This window comes from Apteryx rowi, unplaced genomic scaffold (assembly GCF_003343035.1).
Source record: "Apteryx rowi isolate R43461 unplaced genomic scaffold, aptRow1 scaffold_298, whole genome shotgun sequence".
In the NCBI taxonomy this organism is placed as follows: Eukaryota; Metazoa; Chordata; class Aves; order Apterygiformes; family Apterygidae; genus Apteryx; species Apteryx rowi.
Window position 1 is genome coordinate 219,889 of NW_020449396.1, and position 18,899 is coordinate 238,787.

At 46.9% G+C, this 18,899-nt stretch overlaps 1 protein-coding gene across 1 annotated transcript in view; it reads left to right on the top strand.

Annotated features, from left to right (window-relative positions):
* The window catches only part of EPHA5 (EPH receptor A5), a 187,322-nt gene that overhangs the window by 92,616 nt on the left and 75,807 nt on the right, over nucleotides 1-18,899 (top strand). Inside the window, exons 3-4 of the mRNA XM_026069468.1 lie at nucleotides 2,909-3,064; nucleotides 9,762-10,097. Of these exons, the coding sequence (XP_025925253.1) occupies nucleotides 2,909-3,064; nucleotides 9,762-10,097 (492 nt within the window). The remainder of the gene's footprint in view (nucleotides 1-2,908; nucleotides 3,065-9,761; nucleotides 10,098-18,899) is intronic.

Here is an 18,899-nt window from a genome sequence, read left to right on the forward strand (position 1 = left end):
TCAGGACACCTTTGATCCAACTTGGTGTGGCAGTTCTTAGATGTATTTTAATTTTCTGTCCTATTCCTTTTTTTTTCTCCTCATATTCCATCTTCTATCCTAGTATTCTTTCTTTTTAACCAAAAAGGTTAAACCAGAGGTCTTTTACTTGGGTTTGACAGTGCACTGCTCTTCTGGCTATTTATTATGGGAGTTTATGTTGAAATTTTCAGTGAGAAGGAACCTGCCTGACCTATGGGAGCTTCCAGATTATATAAAAATTGATTTGATTTGGTTTCATTTCACATCCCTCATTGAAGCGTTACGGGTTATAGGCATCGCATACATCTGTTGGCATTGTACTTATTTGTGAAAACAAAGCATTCCCTTCAAGCACAGCTATGTATCATACCGTCATTAGCAAACTGCACCTTGTTGAAAATCTGTCAAAGACGACTGACTTATTTTGCATTTGCTGCTTTGCACCAAATAGAAGCATAGTAAACTCTTGTGCTGTAATGATTTTCTGTCTATCTTGATGGGACATAATGAGATAAATTCAAGTCCTTTTTTGAAGGCCAATTACATTGAGTACACACTAGACATTGGCTGCCCTTGTTACAACGTGCTTTTTCTTGCTTTCATTTCCCCTTCTCTACTGTCTGCATGTGCAAGTAAGTTTGATTCAGCTTTGAAATACAAATTATAGGCTAGAGAGGAGCTGTTTGGTGCTCTCCTTTCCCAAAAGACTCTCTAGAGATTGTAAAACAATTCATTGTTACAGATGGGGCAGTATTTGAAGGTAGCTGTGAAGTAAATAAGAGAATGGGACTCTATGCCAGAAGGTGAGGGATGTGCCCTAAACCACGAGGGCAGCTTGTGTCATGTCCATGAACAGTCCTCTAGAATAAATTTAGCCCTAGATGTGCTCTCCAGTGCTGCTATTTACAGCAGATATGTATGACCGCATTTTTAAATGTGTTCAATACCCCTAGGCGGGAAGAGGTGGTCAGCTCAGCTCAGTGGTGTTTAGGTAGGTACCTGATCACTAGTTTGGATTATCGCTGTACCTTGGCACCTTCGTCCTGTTGTGTGGACAAAAAAGAGATGGACTGTGTCCTGCCAAGCCTACAGTCTAAATACAGAGCAATAGTTGGGTTCTGAGCGATTTTGGAAATTGGATCTTTAAAACCTGTGAGTTCCTCTATTCCTACTACTTAGTCTCTTCCTGCCTTATGGGAGGGAAAGGAACCGTTTCTGTCTCTGCCGCAGCCAGCAAGCCCAGGTCCAGGCAGCTGTGGGCCTGTTGGATGGGCTCGTGAGATGACAGAGGAGCGAACGGRAGCCCAGCAGCCCGCGGCACTTTTGGGGACCTGCTTCAGGGTTGTGTTGAGCTGTGCATGCTTTGTGGTCCCCATGAACCAAGCAAAGCTGGAGGCAGGGCTTCTGTACCAAATAAAACATCTTGGTTTTCGTTTTTTTTTTTATTTTTTATGAGCTGACAGGCAAGTCTCCAGTCTTTGCTGAAGAAGGGAACACGTCAAGAAAGTTTCCCTGGTACTGTAAAAACTGGAGCTAGCTTTAGAGCCTGTTCTTCTACTTGGTCCTTCAGAGGAAACAGGATTCATAGTAAAAATCGACACTTTGTCTGTGGTGGAGATGAATTCTGCCATCACATCCTCTGGCCAGATCTTAGCACATGACCTTCATGCTGTGATTGTCCGGGGCATTCCTGGCAGGATAATATTAATGCTTTTGCTATGAATTCATTTTCTTTGCAAACTAATTATGATTTAGAAGTCTGAATGGAGGCGGAAAGGTCCTCTGGTTTCCAGGTAACGTCTAAAAGTCTGATAGCAGGCCTGAGCATTGTTGATATTGTGTTGGGCATAATTATTTTCAAGCTACTTGAAGGGTAAAAAATAACAGCACTTCGGAACAGGGGAGTGTGGTTATGTGTCTCTGCTTTTGGGGAAGAACAGCAAATCTGTGCTTTGTTTTTCCTTCTTTCGATAACAGTGGTTTTGTAATTCTACATCTAACTGTAGAGTTAAGGGCCAGTTGGCTTTTTTCTAAAGCTGAGGTCAACATATGCAAAGCTGTGGCTGTTGCTGCTCGTGGCTGAGTGCGCGCGCACAGGCAGATAAGGGCAGAGTGCTTTGCTAAGGTGAAGAAGTGCTTGTTCCAGGAGACTGAAAACAAGATATTACTGTATGCACTTCAAATTATCAAAAGGGAAAAAATATCCCAAGCTACCCTTAGCTAATATGTTGTACTTGTGAGAGCACAGTTAGCTCTCATGCAAAGTCTTTGTGCTCCATCCCGCGTACACGTTGAAGCTGGAAGAACTATACTGTACGGCAGACATGCCTGATTCCGACTGTACGCAGAGCGATCTGTCTTATGTGGCACACTTCAAAATTCATCACAGATTTTCAGGGAAAAAACCCTATGGAAGTAGCCTTATCACAAAGTCTTAAAGCTGTCCATCTCAAGATCCCCTCCACCACTACGTTACTATTTATTTGCTGAGACATTGATTTCTGGGTATAGAACATCTTAAGCAAAAAACACAAGATGTATTTTACCTGGTTTTCTAAGACTGAATGAAAAATAAAAAGCAGCACAATAATGTTTTCTAAAGCAGAGGCATAGGATCTGTTAGGTCTAATGCATTCAACCAGGAAAACAAATACCTAGCAAAGGCAGATGCTAGAGGAGAAAATAATCAGCAGATTCGCATTCTCTTTTCATACAGATATTTAAGTATGCACTGTCTATTAGTGGGATAGGCTGTTGTAAAATATTCAAACCAAATAGCTTGCAAGTGTTTGTTTTCTTTCCAGCTGAAGATATGTTTTTAAAAGGAAATGTGACAAGACTTAATTTTATGATGGGAGAGCTTAGCCTGTGGTTCTTCTTTTTACAGTATGCAGACCTGGGTTCTTCAAAGCTTCACCCCACAGTCCATCCTGCAGCAAATGTCCCCCTCACAGCTACACGCTTGATGAAGCATCCACATCTTGCCTGTGTGAAGAGCACTATTTTAGGAGGGAATCAGACCCACCTACAATGGCCTGTACAAGTAAGCATGTGCTTATAGGGTTGTTTTTAATCCTTTTGAGCTGTTCCTGTACTGTGACTAGACATTATGATCATATTTACTGTGCTTTGACAGGCTCTGGGCTGGAGCCTGGACTCTCTGGACCTAGTCTGACCCACTTGTAATGTCGCTGGCTTTGTCCGCTTTACCCCAGTTACATGAGCAAAGACTCAGGCCTTTTGCTTCTAAAGATGGCATTAACCCCAGGAAGCACTTATTTAATGTGTAGTGTAAGGTATCACAACAGATGCTTCATCTCTTGCAGTCCACTTTGCAAGCATGCCAGAGACCACCTTAACCAGCAGCATCGTGTCTAAGAAACACCCCTTGGTGCGAGTTGGCGTGCGCGCGGGTAGCAATGTGGGGCATACGTGCGGAGGAAGGGGTGGGCAGCGCTTGCCAGCTGTAGCTGTGGGTAGAATATGCATGGTGCTGCTTAGCGTCATCTCTCAGCTCATTTTCAGTAGACAAGCAGGGAGAGAGCCCTACCTTTCCAGGCCACCTGGAGATGGTTAACCTTCAGGGTAGCTGCAAAGCTCTGCAGAGAAAGCTGCTTCTCTAAACCAACAGCAAAAGTACAGAATTTATCCCATGCTGTAGGGGGAGGGAAGTATAACAGACAGATTGGGCTACTGGGAGTCAAAGACAAAGGTGGGGGAATCCATGATTAATTTTGCCCTTTTCCTACAGTCTTGTGAGCTACCTTCTCTGCTATAGCTTTGAAGCTTCTTGTTCACTTTATGTTTCAAATATTTAGGCCCCCGTGTTGCATACCCCCCACCTCATCTCACTAAGATCAGTGTAGCACAGACCACGAGTCTTTGGTGGACCAGATCTGTCATGGTCCAGATGTGGTTTTGCAGTATAAAAGTGGTTAAAAAGTACTGAAGAGGAGCTGAACTACTGGGGCAGGAGCAGAAAGAACTTCCAGGAAACTTTACTGATGGAGAAGCAGGGATATAAGTTCATGTGCTCAGAGCTGCTGGGAAATGGCAAGGAGACAACTTCCTTCCTGTCTCCTTGCATCATTTTTCTGGAGCTGGAAGCCCAGGAGTTGAAGGACAGACTTTAGATCCCCCTAAAATCATGTCAGCAGCCTGTTAGCATGTGGCACATCACAGGGATCATTTCCCGGCTGTCCTCCTAGCAGAGACCAGAACAAGACAGACTGGAGAAGCAGGATGGAAACGAACAGAGCAAAAGGCTGGAGAGAGCAGGACATGAGAGCTCAGAGCAGGCAGGGTAGCAGCTTTCCGAGCCTTTGTCCCYGTGCCCACCGCTATCCTTTCCAGCTCCCCCGGTTTGCACTGAGAGAAGGCAAAAGTCCTTTCCTGTTGGAGAGTTGCTCTCGCAGAGGAAAACCTCTGCCCTCAGCAGGTCTCTGCATGCCTCAAGGAGATGCCTGGCACAGAAGGTGCAGCAGAAGTGGGATTCATGAATCTCTGCATTTAATTTTCACCAGAGGAGGGAAGTTGAAACATGTAGCTGTTGCAGGTGTGCTGTAGGGAAGGAGAAGACAGCCTTGGGCAGCGTGGCAGTAGCTAGCGCTGTACGATCTGGATGTGAGCCATGCAAGCACTTCTGAGGCTACTAAGCAGATATGCCCCTATCTTTTAGAGTAGGAGCTAAGATGGGCTAAAGCACAAAAAACTCTCACGCAAGGGCTTCTTAATGTCCATTTTGACCTTTAGCATGACTTAAAAATCATAGGTAAATGAGAGATGGGTCCAGTCATTCTGGTAGTGGGGAGGGGAGTGAGGTGGAGAACTCTGAACTCTCGAAGCCCATACAAAATGAACATTTTTGTGCAGGCAGACCCAAAGGCAGGGACTGATACAGAGTTGTGCTAGACTATCAGTGTCCACAGTGCCCACTGTCCATATATCGGTAGCGATGCTGCTGTCCATGCTCTCTCCGGAGGGAGAGGAAATGCATCCAGTCTGTCTGAGTTAGCCTGGGCAAGAAGCCCGCCAGCCCCAGAGGAAGAGGTCTGTGCAAACCCGTGACCTGCGCGCGGGCTGGGATTTTCCAAGGGGCACAAGGAAGCTTGGTGACCAGACTATGTTCAAATAAGGGTAGGATGAGTGCCTGTCTGCCTCAGGCCTCTGGTACAATCCCAACCCTGCAGGAAAAGGCTGTAATTTCTGGTTCCACAAATATTGCGGGGTTTTCTTTTTATGTTTGCTTGTTTGGTGTTTTTTTTTTTAACGTTCATTTGTTTTGGCTTTTTTAATGTTTGTTTGGGGGGGGTTGTTTGTTTTGAACGTTTGCTGTAATCTAGTGCCAAGTTAAGGCATGGTGTGCTAAGTCGTGTTGGGATCTTGCTCAGCAGGATACCAAGCGCACGCGGGGCGGGCGAGAGTTACCGCGCCGAGCCAGGCGCTGCTCGGCCTCTGTTGCCTGCCGCTTTGCGAGGAGCGTCGGCGCCACGGCAGCTTGCTTACCATCCTTTGGGGGGAGTTTGTGCTAACCCAGCTACGTTTGTGCTGAAGAAGACGAGGCATGCTCGTGTGCTAACCCACTGCCGGGGTGGAAAATTTTGGCAGGGATAGTAAAAGAGCAGGTAGAGACCCTCCCATCTTCACCCAATCCGATTAGGCTTGCAAGGCAGCATCTCTTCGTGAACTGCAACGCTAAGGGAGGCAGACCTGAGTCACGGCTGGTGGGAAAATATTGCAAGTTTTGTGAATGTGGCCATTATTTATTACTGCAGAAGTTAATAATATTCATAGGATTCCTTCAACTTGAAATCTAGTTAATTGCAGGGAATACATCACTCTTCGGCTTCAGCTCCGCACCTGCAAAGTCCCCTTGCCAGTTGGTGCAGCTATAAAACCACATTTTCCTAATTTAAAGAGAATGATTTCCAGTCCCARGGTGCCATATGACTTTTCCCCCCGCAACCAGCACTAAAGAAAATTAACTGCTAAAGCGCTGTTGATTGCTCAGTTAAGCACAATGAGGGGAGAAAGGAAGGAAAATATGTTTYTATTTAATTTTTTTCCAGTTTCTTAAACATACTTAATAAGCAATAATTTGGTAATTTTTAAATTAATAGTGCCGTGATTCAGCCTGAAAGTCCATACAGGCATTTGAGAATTCTCTTAATATTTTTATACATCTTCCAGGAAGCAATTGTGCTTTATTTCTTTTTAAATAGATAAACCTAGCTTCAGTTCCTTGCAGGACATCAATTTAAAATGAAATGATATRAAGTTGCACCCTTTCTTCCCTCCCACCTCTGACAAGTAATTCTGTWGTAATTCAGAGCATACTGGGGAGGTATTTCTAAACAGTATAACATGTGGGACACACTGAAGTTTTTATAAAGTGTTTGGTGTAATAGTCTACTATCAGAAAGTTTACAATTAAATTTATTCTGAGTGTGTATATATATATATATATATATGTATGTATGTATCTCAGGGGAAATTTATCTCACAGGTTATATTTAAAATATGCTGATCTGCAGAAAACAGATTTTCTGTCCATCAAGGAAAATTTTTGTCTTCGGCCTCTGATCAATAAATCATGGTGCAGRAAGGGTGGATCTTCACAGAACTGCCTGCGTAGTACACAGAGCAGCAGACTTGAAAAAAAGGATCTGTAAACGAATGTCTTCGTCCTTGACAAAGAGAAGTTGGAAATGAAAACAGACCTTCTTAGCAGATCTGGGGCCCCTCAGCCTCAGAAGCTAAAACAGCGTTTTGTTCTCCCAACTGTGATTTTTTTTCAAAGTTTCACCCAAGTGCAATTTGAGGAGTCTTCAAATAGGTCTTGTTAAGATATCTGCAGACTACTAAAGACCATTCTTAGAGCCCCTTTGAGAATGCTAATTTTATAGGTCATGGAGTGCCACTAACTTCAAAGCATTTCCATTGAAGTTGATGTTTTTAAGCCTTCAAGAAGAGCAGCTGACTCTTCTGTACAAAGCAAGTAAAAACCTCTGGTGACTTTAGTGAAGTAATAATTTATTCCCTATTAAAGACACATTGTCCAATAGACATTTCTTGTGTCCAACCTCTTATTTTTTTTTCTTAGTTACTGGTAGCAGTAAAACTGCATTCATCCAGTGGAAATAAAAATTGGGCAGTTTAACTGGTGTTAAGGGAAAACGAAAAAAATCTGTTTGCAATGTATATAACTCCACACAGCTCCAGTGATGAATTTCCTAGTTTCCATGATATCAATATGAGCGTGAGAGGGCAGAAGATAGTTCTGACTTCTGCTGTGCTATGGTGTCATTAGCTAAATAGCGCTRGGTCCCCGCGGTGCAGTTCGGAAGCGTCGCTTTGCAGAAATTCCCAGACTCGTGGTAGAGCCCTCTCGGGCAGGCCTGTGGGTAAGCTCCCTCCGCTGCCTTGTGCCTGGTGAAGGTTTGCTTTCCGTTTAAAATGATTTGAAGTCATTGTCCAGATGCTATTTGTAGTCCTYGTGCAGAAGAAGGTCCTGCGGACTCTAGTGGGGATTGCTGGCATGGAGGCAGCCAAGCAGCTAGTCCTCAAGCCTTCACGCACCTGAGCAGCTGCTTTATTTTAGGCATGCCAGTAAGTAGGCCCTTAGCTTTATGCATGTCTCGCTGAAGTTGATGGGTACGCRCAGGCATCTCGCAGCCAGAGCTCTTGCTCTTCCTCCTTTCCYTGTCCATGGCATTGGACTCTGGAGTAGGCGCACAGGGACCGACTTCCAGCCCTGCCTGCAAGGACAGGTGCTAACGTGCACCCCCAGCCTGGTTGCTGGGTCCTTGCTAGCAAATGGGCCTGATGTGTGGCTCACAGAACATAACACGACTGCAGCAAAGCTGATCAGCCGTTCCCTAAATTAACCTGGCTTTTGTCTTCCGCTCTTTCTCCCCAAAGAAAAAAATGTCTCGGGATTGCTTATTTCTCTCTGACAGAGAGTTTCTCTTTGAATCAAAACAGCTTGAGCTGAAACTATCATAGCGTTTCATAAGTGTTACCAATTTTATAGACTTAAAAGGGAGAGTAGGAAAGGGAAATAGGGAAAGATGTTTCTTGTTTATATGGTAATTTCAGTTTTGCAACATTGCCTATTTTAAATACATGAACTGAGTTTGATTATAACAAACTAAAATAAGACAGTCTAAGACATGCTGTTAAACGTGTATGGATTTCTACCTGGTGAAGATATTTCTAGGGCTCTTTACAAGGAGCTGTACTTGGGTTTTGACAGCTTYATTCAAACTGAATGGGAATATGTTGCCATCACACCCTTACGTTCTCTAGAAAATCCCACTCTTTGCTGTGTGGCTTCTAGCGATGCTGTGGCTAAAATCCAACCCAGCTTGCTTTAATTCATTTCCCTTTCTTCCTAATTCAGTACCATCAGTATATAATGTGCAAATCTCTTGCATGAGATTCCTGCTGTCCTTTTGCATCATCTTCAGGGCGTATCTGTGACTCATCCTTCATCTTCAAGACAAGTCTATTAAAACAAAAAGTTTCTTGAGATACCATCTGGGCAATATTTTCCATTCCCTCCCAAACTGATAAGCTTTTTGTAACACAAAGGCATCAATGAGATGTGATCTTTTAAGTTGGCTGTGGTCTGCATGTTCAGAGGCTTGCACGCAATGTCCCACTGGTTTCACTGGGAGGCCACCACGGAGCGATGCCAGCTTTTGCAGATRTGTCTAGTGCCATGGCACGCTTCAGTTTTCTGGTGTCTCTGTAGCGTGAGGCGTCTGAAAAGGTATGTGCCAGCACCTTCTGCAAATGAGTGGTCTTGCGGTTGTCTCCAGATGGACAGCACAGCGGCCTGCTGAATTGGGAGTCACTTTTGGAAATCTTGGCCTGAGTGCACAATATGGCTTTTCTTGCCTGGCCTGTGGCCTCTCCCAACAGCACATGGGAAGACAGACCAAGTTTGTGGGAACTCTGCTGCCTCTGCAGCAGCAGCTGTTCAGCCACAGATAGCCTTGCCAGAGCCGTGCTGACATCCCGAGCGTGGAGACTGGGCAGAATAAGCAGGCGTGGCATAGCTAACAAACCGTGCTAGCACTCGGAGCTTGGCAGGGACCGGGAAGGCTGCAGTTGAGGACCCAGATACGGCCGTGTTTCCAGTGGTCCGTGTAGATCACCATCTGCTTTRGGCTGCGTTAGGCATCTCATGCAGGTGTGATTTGGACAACTGCACTTAGGTTTCTCTATCCGCAAATAGCTAATGGGGAGAGGTGGGTGCATACAGAGGAAAGATTCAGTGTCTGAACTGGATACCCGACTAGTGCAAATACCCCAGTGCATGTCTCTTTTTAGTACCTAGGGCCAGTAATATAGGTGCAGCAGGGCAAGGAGGGGGAATCCTGCCCCCAGTGAAGCGATAGCAACTTGGGCAGAGCAAAGCTTTGCAGTTCCCTTAGCTGGAGGAACGAGGAGAGCATCAGAGGAAATGCCCCAGGGTGGGACGTGCTTCCGTGGGCGTTTTTGAGCCAGCCCTGTTGTGCATATCTTGTCCTCCCACACAGACCCCTTGCAGTGACGCGAGAGTGCTCAAAAGAAATCCCCATCTTTCCCCTTCTTCTGTTGCTGCTGCAGATTGTCTCTGTGTGCTTTTTGGCACGCGAACCATGCGACATCTCTTTTCAGCCTAGAGAGTAGTAGAGAGCAGGATGAATGATAAAACTGTTTTTACCATGTGTTTTTCTCACTTTACAAACCAGGACCCCCCTCTGCTCCTCGGAGTGCCATCTCAAATGTTAACGAGACTAGTGTCTTTCTGGAATGGATTCCCCCCGCTGATACTGGTGGAAGGAAAGATGTGTCTTATTGTATTGCATGCAAGAAGTGCAACTCACACTCAGGGCGGTGTGAGGCATGTGGCAGTCATGTCAGGTACCTCCCCCAGCAAACCGGCCTGAAAAACACCTCTGTCATGATGGTGGATCTGCTTGCTCATACAAACTATACCTTTGAAATTGAGGCAGTGAACGGAGTGTCCGACCAGAGCCCCGGAGCACGGCAGTATGTGTCTGTAAATGTAACCACAAATCAGGCAGGTAAGTGCAACTTCAACCTGGGGAAATGGCTGGGGTGGGAGCCCGAGCCGGTCGGACCCGGTGTGGACCTCCCGTTGAAATGGGTGGAAGGCCAAGCGTGGAGGGCTGGCCCGTGGCCTCTTAAAATATGTGTGTGGGAGGGGATTCATGTCTCACAGGACATAATTACTGCAGTCTTCAACAGCGGGAATGTTTCCTTCCAGCAGGACACGCTTTTAGGATTTGTGGCTTTTTGCTTTTTCTTTTACGCTGAACACTTCACAGAGACCCCTTTACGTCTTTGCCTTTCAGTGTATCCACCCACTAAAACAGAAAGAGTGTAATTACCTCCCGTACTGGGAAAGGGGCATCTCGAAGAGATCATTTTGATTCCAAATACTGATGGTTAAAATGTCCTAATGTTGGGAACGGTTGCCTTAAGAAATTTGTTTTGCGTGATTATAGGAAACTCGGTCCCTCTTTTGCACTGTGATGCTTAAGTGGCTGGCCTGACGGGTGAGGTATGGTGCGATCTCTCTGCTTCTCTGACAAGGTAGGGTTGAGACGCCGCTGCTTACAGTGTCCTTCTTGGTTTTGCCCTGTACAGAGGGAGACCATGTTGACTGCCTTTTTCCCTTGTCCAGGGCTCAGGCCTTTGGAAGCCCGGAAGGGAAAAAAGAGGCTGTCGCCTTGGGGGCGTGCAGCTGGGGTACAGCAGAACCACGCACCTCGAACGCAGGCAGGTGGAGAGCTGGCGCTGACTGCTGTCACTTGGAGATGGGGTGGGAGGAGAAACGTGGTTACACCTCCCTCCACACATGTGGACGTAGCAGGCACACCACACAGCTTCTCTAAGCCCTGGAGACCTTCCTATAAGTTTCCCTTGTGGGCTGTGTTTTTCAGGGATCTCTCCATTTGTCTATTTGGTTGGCTTTCTGCCATTTGATTCATGGCTGGTTCAAGGCTGCTTGTGACACTTGTTCCCTGTGGAGCCCTTCCAGAAATGTGAACCAGTGGCATTTGGGACCGTAAAGTCTGCACGCAACACTGCTGCCAGATCACCAGAGCCATCCCTTGCCTTCTCCTTACAGGAAATACTTAGCCAGGAAATCTGGTGCAACGTGCAGTGTAACAGCTAGATGGAGATTGGCAGGTCCTTGCTGTGAAGTGGAAAAACGTTAGCTGGAGCAGGGCTGCGTTTCGTCCCTACTGCTCAGGGGTATGTGTGTGGGGTTGGTGGCCAGCAGAGCGAGAGTGCGGTTGCGTTGCAGTTCATCAGGTACCTGTCCTGGTAATGAGTCCGCATTGTTGAAGTGCTGGACAAATTGTTGGGATATATCTTGAGGAAAGGAAGCAAAGGCACTCTCAGTCGCTGCTGGTGGGTGATGGATGTGGCAGGAGATCTTCTGGAGGAACAGCCGGGGCTGGCAGCGGGACACCTGTTGAAGGCACCTGTTCAATGCAGATCCATGAGTGTCACAGTCCTAACACTGTTTGCTGTTGTCCCATTGGGAAGGCTGCCACCAGTAAGTCTCTTGTTGGAGAAAATATGCTTTCCTGTTCCTAGGTTTGCATTAGTATGTCGTCGCTGGCATTGGATTTTCCCTGATGTGCAGAGTTAAATCCACATAAACCTCACTAAATGTAGCTGCACGAGAGAAGATGATATATTGCTGATCACTGCAGTCTGTGGGGAAATGGTCTTGCCTTGTGAGTTATGTGCCAGCCTCCCAATAGTTGCAGCAGGAATTACATGCATAATAACTGATTTTCTGTGCATCGTGCCAAGAATATAGCCCTTTGCACAGTTATAACCCTCAACCCTTCTTTGGAAAGGTCTGTTACAGGAAACAGTAGACCTGTGGGCTTCATGTGCTGCCCACAGCTCCTGTTAAGGATAGTGGATCTCTGCGTTACCCTGGTGGAAGTGCATCACAGCCAGCAGACCTTAAAGGTCTGGTAACGCTACAAGGCCAGCCGCAGCAAGAGGAGAAATCCTGCTGCAAGAACTGCTGGCTGTGGCAAATGAAAAAACTGCATGCCATGGGCAAGGCCTGGCCGTTCCCGAACTGCTGGCACTAGCACAGCACCACAGAGGAGTGCCAGGGTTTGTTTTGTTGCTTTGGCAGTCCCAAAAAGGCTGCTCACTTCAGACGTGCAAAGAACACGCGAGCTGCAGGAGGCTTGCCACACGGTGCGGTTTCTGTACATGGGAGCTTTTGGCAGCGGTAGTGCGATCTGGTTTGGGATCCTGAAGGGATTGCTTCCTGAAAAAAAGTGTTTATTTCCAAAATAATTTGTTCCCCTTCCTCTCGCTCCGGTTTCAACTAATGATAAAAAGAACTGGCAGTCTGGCATTTTCAGACCGATGTAGTTTTCTCTGAACTGTCTGGTTTTGAAATCAGGTTTGGAAATATTGGAGGTAAACCAAGTAATGTTTGCGCACAAGAAGCGGCACATCAGCCTCGTGCTGCAGCCCCCTCCCYGGTCAAAACCTGTCCTCGCTGCCCAGCCTGCAGTTACATGAGCTCTTTCTGACAGTGGGTCCTTGGCATTAGCTGTCCTTGTCCTCACTGCAAATCTAGATAAAGGTGGCTCATCAGTTTTGAAAATCAAGTGATGTGAGACCATTGTGTCTTGTTTTTGGATGTTGCTAGCCAGCAGAAAAGCTGCTGGTGAAGAAGAGGTGGCTCATACAGGAGAAACCTCACACAGAAACCAGAGGAGATACCTTTGTCTCCCAGGGTCACCTGCCTTGCTGTTTAAAACCTCACCTTCCACCATCAAGAGGGGATGTCTCTGGGGGAACCATTTTGGTCTCTGGGCACCCCAGCGCCTCTGCTAGGCACAGAGTGGGATGCCTGTGGAAGCAGGCAGAGGACGTGGCATGTGGCCATCTGAGCACTTCACCGGCAGCGTCGATGCACTGGTGTGCAATGACTTTAAAGTTKCACAGGACTGTCAGTGCCCGGTATGTAGGTCAGATGGGTTTTTTTACTTGAGATTCTCTTGCTCTGAGTGTTCAGCATTTTTGCTGAGAAGCCAAGTGGTGAGGAACTTGGAGGCTAGAAGCAAAGACAGCTTTTGTCTCTGGGTTGTGTAACTGTCTTCTAGACGTTCAAATTTGAGAACACGTCCACCAGAAAAATGAACTGGTCCTGATAATGAGACGGTGAAACCTCAGAGACTTGCATAGATTTATCTAGTCCCAGCCCTGTGCAGGACAGCGTGGAAGTGAATGGCGAGCTTTACTGCCCCAGCTGGGTACTGCAGTCAGGCCACGAGGTTAGGGAGGCCGAAGCTTGCCTCCTCTTCCTCCCTGGTGGCTGGCCTTTTGCAATCCTCTGAGCATCTGCATAAGGACAACCACGTGGTYCTGGGCTGCAGCTGAGTCCTGCAGACCCTCAGGTTTGTGAGGGTGTTGCAGCTTCCTCTCCTGGAAGGATCAGGCCATCGTCACCACGATTCTTCTCAGTGACGCTGGGGTGTTATGCCYGGGAGGACAGTCCTGCCCTCCTGTCCACCAGCCTCCTGGACCAGCTACCTCGGCACCCTTCGCTCAAGATGGGACTTATTCTGGGGTGCGATGGCTAGAAAACCTTGTGTAGGCACAAGAGCTGGCCAGAGCATGGTCCTCTGCAGTGGGATAGCTCTAAAATACGTACCCAAGGGGCTTTCATCGCACAGATGGTAGGGAGCCATCTGTAATGCACTCTCACAGTGCACTAAAAGATGTGCCTCCTGCACATGGGCTAGAGCTCAGTGAATAATTGATGGTTTTGATTGTCGGTGATAGGACTGAGTTAGCCATCCGTCTCCTCTTCATGATTTTGCTGGAGTTTTCATGTTTTGAAACTGCCTCCTAATGCGCCTTTCAAGACCACTTCCAGGAAGCAACCCTCTAGCCGGGCTGCACGTGCCGCTAATAATTGAAGTTTGCTCTTTGAGCAACAACTGCGTGACATTTTTTCTCGGTGATTTCACCAAGCGGGATGATTAAGTAATGCTGTTGCTCTAAACAAAGAYGTGCATCTCCCTTGAGGTCTTTTGTTTTAGCTGCCCTGTATAGCTACCCTGCAGTCTTGGTCAGAGACTCGTGCCTTGTAATGGGTCCCCAGGGAGCAAGCCGGCTGTGATTCATGGCTGCCCGCACGCGTGTTGTATCAAGGCAGGAGCACAYAAGTGCATGCTCAGAAGAAACATTAACAGTCTTTCTAGGCTTAAAACCTGCAAGAGTATTTAAGCCAGCCTGCGTCAAGGTCTGTATGATACTTTTGAGCCTTTTGGGGGAGAARGGGAAGATCTGGAAATGTTTATTAACAGTGGAGGAGTTGACATGTCCAATGCCCTCTGCATACCAGAGCCCCCGAGCTCGGTGGGACCCTAATGCTGGCTGTCTAAAGTGTGTGGACGGGGCCATTCCCAGCCACAAGGAACCTTTGTGCCCAAGGCCGCAACAGAGATACCAGTTGCATCCCATGGTGCAGTGACAACACTTAAACAGTCCCATTGGCRGAGAGGACCTGGCAAGCCACACTGCTGCCTGAAACGCTGGCCCAGGTTCTTGCTTAACCAGGACATCACTAGATGCTGGTAGCAAGCAGAAGGCCATCAGGAGCAGGGAGATGTACTCCGAGCCTTAATCCTCCCACTGGTTGCGCAGGCTGTGGCGCTGCGGTGGGGGAAAGCAAGAGAGATAAGTTTTTTTCCAGAGCAGTTGGGATGTACCGGGCTTTGAAAAGCAGCCAAGCGCAGCTTGGAAAGGGAAACCTGCAACATAGAGCTTGTTATAATCTTGTGTCAACAGCTGCTTGCTCTCAAAACTGATAGACTGCAGCCCTGCRCAGCCTGCGAGGGAGACGTGAGGGGGCGGAGGTGGCGGTACGGCACGTGCCGCAAAGTGGGTTTTGTGAGGCTGCCACTGAGAGCGGTCTAGTTAGACCCTGAGCCTTACAGGACGTTGATTCTTGCAACTTCCGCGTCTMCTGGGTTTTTTGTTTCATTTAGGGTATTGGGGAGCAGGAGTGTTGCTTGTTTTCTTTCCAAATAACAAAAGATTTCTAAGATGAGCCTGCAGTAAATGCAGTGTGTTGCATGCAACTGTACCAGATGAGAAGCAAGACACTGATTTGCAGCTCTACTTTCCAACCGGAGCTGCTGGCCTAGGGCCTGCAATAGCTTAAGCAGATGCTTATTTATGTAAAATTCCGATGCTGCCGCCAGGGTGGTGAGAAAGGCTTACCTGTAATGTCAGCTGTAGCACTACTTGATCCGCTGAGCTGCGTCATCTTCCTGGCAGTGGTCAGTAGTGGATGCCTTAGAAAGGGTATAAGCACGAGGTAAAGACACGGGGATGCTTTCTTAGTGCGCTCTCCAACCTCCGGGGAGAGCCTCTTTGTGCTTGATAGCCCTTAATGGATTTTTTGTTCCATGAATTTGTCTAATCATTTTATGAACTCCTAGAAAATTTCAGCAGCTGCAGGCAATCCTACATGAATTCAGTGTGTCTGATAGTTTAAGCTCCGCTTCAGATTCATGTTGGTCAGAAAGGAGCTATTAGTGGCGTAAATGGAGGGTTGAAGCCTTGCAGTTGCGAATCTATTTGGGAAACACTGCCATTTAGAGATACCACACGAGCTTCCAGTGAATGATCACAGGTATCAAGAGCTCAGCATTTAACCCAAAGCAACGTGCCCTTAAAAGCAAAGTGTAATCTTGCACATCAGGATGAACTGATACCTCGGGTCAGGGTTATTCTGGCAAACACAAGTGAATTTTACTGCCTCGGAGACAGTCATCTCCATTCAAACCTGCGTAAACATCCCRAGATGCTCTGCACCCTGGCACACAGCCACGTGTGGCTCCTTCCGCCAGCTGTGAACCTGCCGGCTCCCTTTGGTGTCCAAACTGACAGTGATGCATCACAGAGATGCCCGGCCGATAGCTTGCGCTAACCAAATGCAGCTGAGCTGCCACGCAAGCGCAGCTCCCCTGCAGTGGCAGGAGCCCCCCAGCCGGGCCGCCTCGCTGCGAGGGCTCCTGTGCCGGCAAGCAGGTTTTCGGGTTTTGCTGCTTGGAGAGGGGGAGAATCTTTCTTTCTTTCATGTGGCAGTTCAGCGCGTGGAGGGATTTTGCACGGCGCTCAGCGCTGGCCTTGCTGCATCTCTTGAAGTCGCTGGGGTTTTCCCCACCGATTGCCTGGTATACAGCATTAAAGGCCAGGAGCTTAGGAGAAGCCCACCTTTAGCTTTCCTGCTGTCAGGCGTTTTATCTCTGACTAAATCCAGAGCCTGCTGGAGAGCCTCGCTGATGCGCCATGCATCAAGTTGCCAGCATTCAGGCAGGAAGAGAGAATAATTTCATTTGTGAAATCTCATGCATATGCTGATAATGGACTTCAGGAAACAGTTTAACATGGACGGGAACCAAGATAGACTCAGAAGATGCGTACGGGTAGCGTAAGCAGGAGCGGTGAACGGAGGTGAGCAGAGGGAAGTCAGTGGTAGCCCTGTCACTGCATCAGGCCAAGCTTTTGTTCATGGCTTTCACTTTATTTTTGAAGCACAATCATACATAATCAGAGAAAGGAATCAGAGATTCGCATAGATGCACAGAGGGTTTATCATTTTTTGTGATGACTGCATTCGTCCTGAATGTAAAATCTTCTTCGCACACTAGCCTATTCCAGAGTCGCAAGTTCACCCCAGCCCAGATGGCTGGGTGTCTGCTACCAGATGAATTATGGATCAGATGAATATTTTATAGTTTTATTTATAACTCCCCTGTTGGTACTTGCAACTTGCTCATAGTTGGTTATGAGCCTTTCTGTTATACTTGGAATATTAGGAGTACATACTTGAACGTTGAAAGAATTCTTTGAAATAAAAAACCAAAATTCCCTGAGTTTATAATGCCACTTTTAGTTAGAAGTCATTTTTATTCTTACAGTGTGTGAGACAGCCCTGTTGTTGATATGTGGGGACATTAAAAGATGAAATAACGCATCTTCCTGCAGGAGCCGCCTGGTGAAGGTGCCTGCRTGGGCTGCGGCCAGGCACAAGGCAGCGCGAGCTGCCCCAGGCAGCTTCCGACYGGACGGGGCTAATTCCTCCCTCGTGCCCTGGTGGCGCCACCAGCAAGGTAGCCTCAGACCTGTGGTAAAATGGCAGAGCCTGGGAGGCCCGAGGACTAGATGTTTAAAGGTGTACAAGGAGTGAATATCGGAATTTCCAAAAGAACGTAGAGCAGGCTGTGCCAAAATCCAATATTCATTTCCCACGCTAAAAACTGTGCCGGTGATAAGAGCTTCACAAGGTCAGAGCCTTAAGAAGTTTTGCAGAGCACCATTGATGTTTCATTGTGAGAGTGATAATGCTGTTTTAAAATTTTATTTCCCATTTTGCTGGCACATTTTTAAAGTATTGCCAAGTAATCTTATATTAATCTAATTTTAATCATCTTAAAATGCAGTCTTCAGGACCAGAAGTTGTCCTTGTATTGCGCTGAGTACAGTACTTGGCAGAGAGCAAAAGTAAAGCATCTAAAATGGTTTCGCTTCCCAGATGACATCAATGTATAGATTTTTTTGAACACAGCTTCTGAATTTTACTGCTAATAAAATTCTATCCAGATCTTCAGCCTCATCGTACAAGCTGTTAATTCCTTCGTCTGGTATGTTATTTCTCTGATTTAAGCATTAAAAGTAGTTTTACATTTTCAATACTTCTGAAGGTGAAAATACAAGGACTCAAAAGGAGCCTCCTCCCAAAATATCTAAAACTATTCTCCACGCTGCCACAGAAATAGCAGGAGACAAGTAGGCGTTTAATAAACACCCCACTTGCTCTCTGGCTTCAGCTTCTTCACRGCCCCAAATCAGCTCTTTCCAGTAGTCTGCCTCAAAAGTTGAGTAAAACAGTGGATGAGCAGGCTAGTCTGAAACAGTTTTGTTGCAGCGTTGCGTGCTGCGTGAGCTGCGTTTTGGAAACGTCGCACGAGGCGCGGTGACTTTGCAGTGCGTTTCTCCTTTCCCATGAAACTACCGTGCCGATACTAATTTGAACCAACGTGAAAAAGTAAAGCGCACACCAGCGCGTTGTGTATTTGTGCGTATACAAACGCACAGCGCAAATGCAGCGCGGAAGGCAGAGGTTATCCATCCAGGGCTGAGGCAGGGGAAGGAGTCTTTATTTATTCATTTTACCATTTTTTCCCCCGCCGGTGCAGTCTCTTGCTGCTGCCTCACCTGCCTGCGTGACTTGGGGGTATCTGAACCCATGGAGCAGGCTGGGGTGGGACAAAATATGGGAGGGAAATACACGGTGTTTATGCAATGTGCATGACTTGCAGCTTCCCAGTTAATACTTTATAGTGTTGGACAGGTTGAAATGTTTTTCTCCCTCAGATTGCTTGTTATRGGAGAGAGGTAGTTCAGCAAAGCTTGCAAGATTTTTCCAAATCTTCTCCTTCAGAGGGTAGTTGCTAGCGCAAAACACTCGAATAGCAAACAACCCCTTGCCCATACCTCAAAAAACATGTGAAATGCTACTTGTAGCGCTTGTATTTCTACCAAAGGGTTAATGTAACAGGCAAGGCTGGGCTGGCTGATATTTTACCAGAACATATAACCCTCCCTGTACTCAGGGGGCTGGAGATCTCCACCCGGAGAGTTAGGAACAGTATCGAGGGGACAGACAGGCAAGCAGTAAACAATATTTCTTTCACAGCAGCTGGACCAAAGTTCATATACATGTAAATACTTATAAAAACCTTGGAGCTTAAAAGCCTTAATTAAAACGTACTTCATTTGTACTTGTTTGCTCA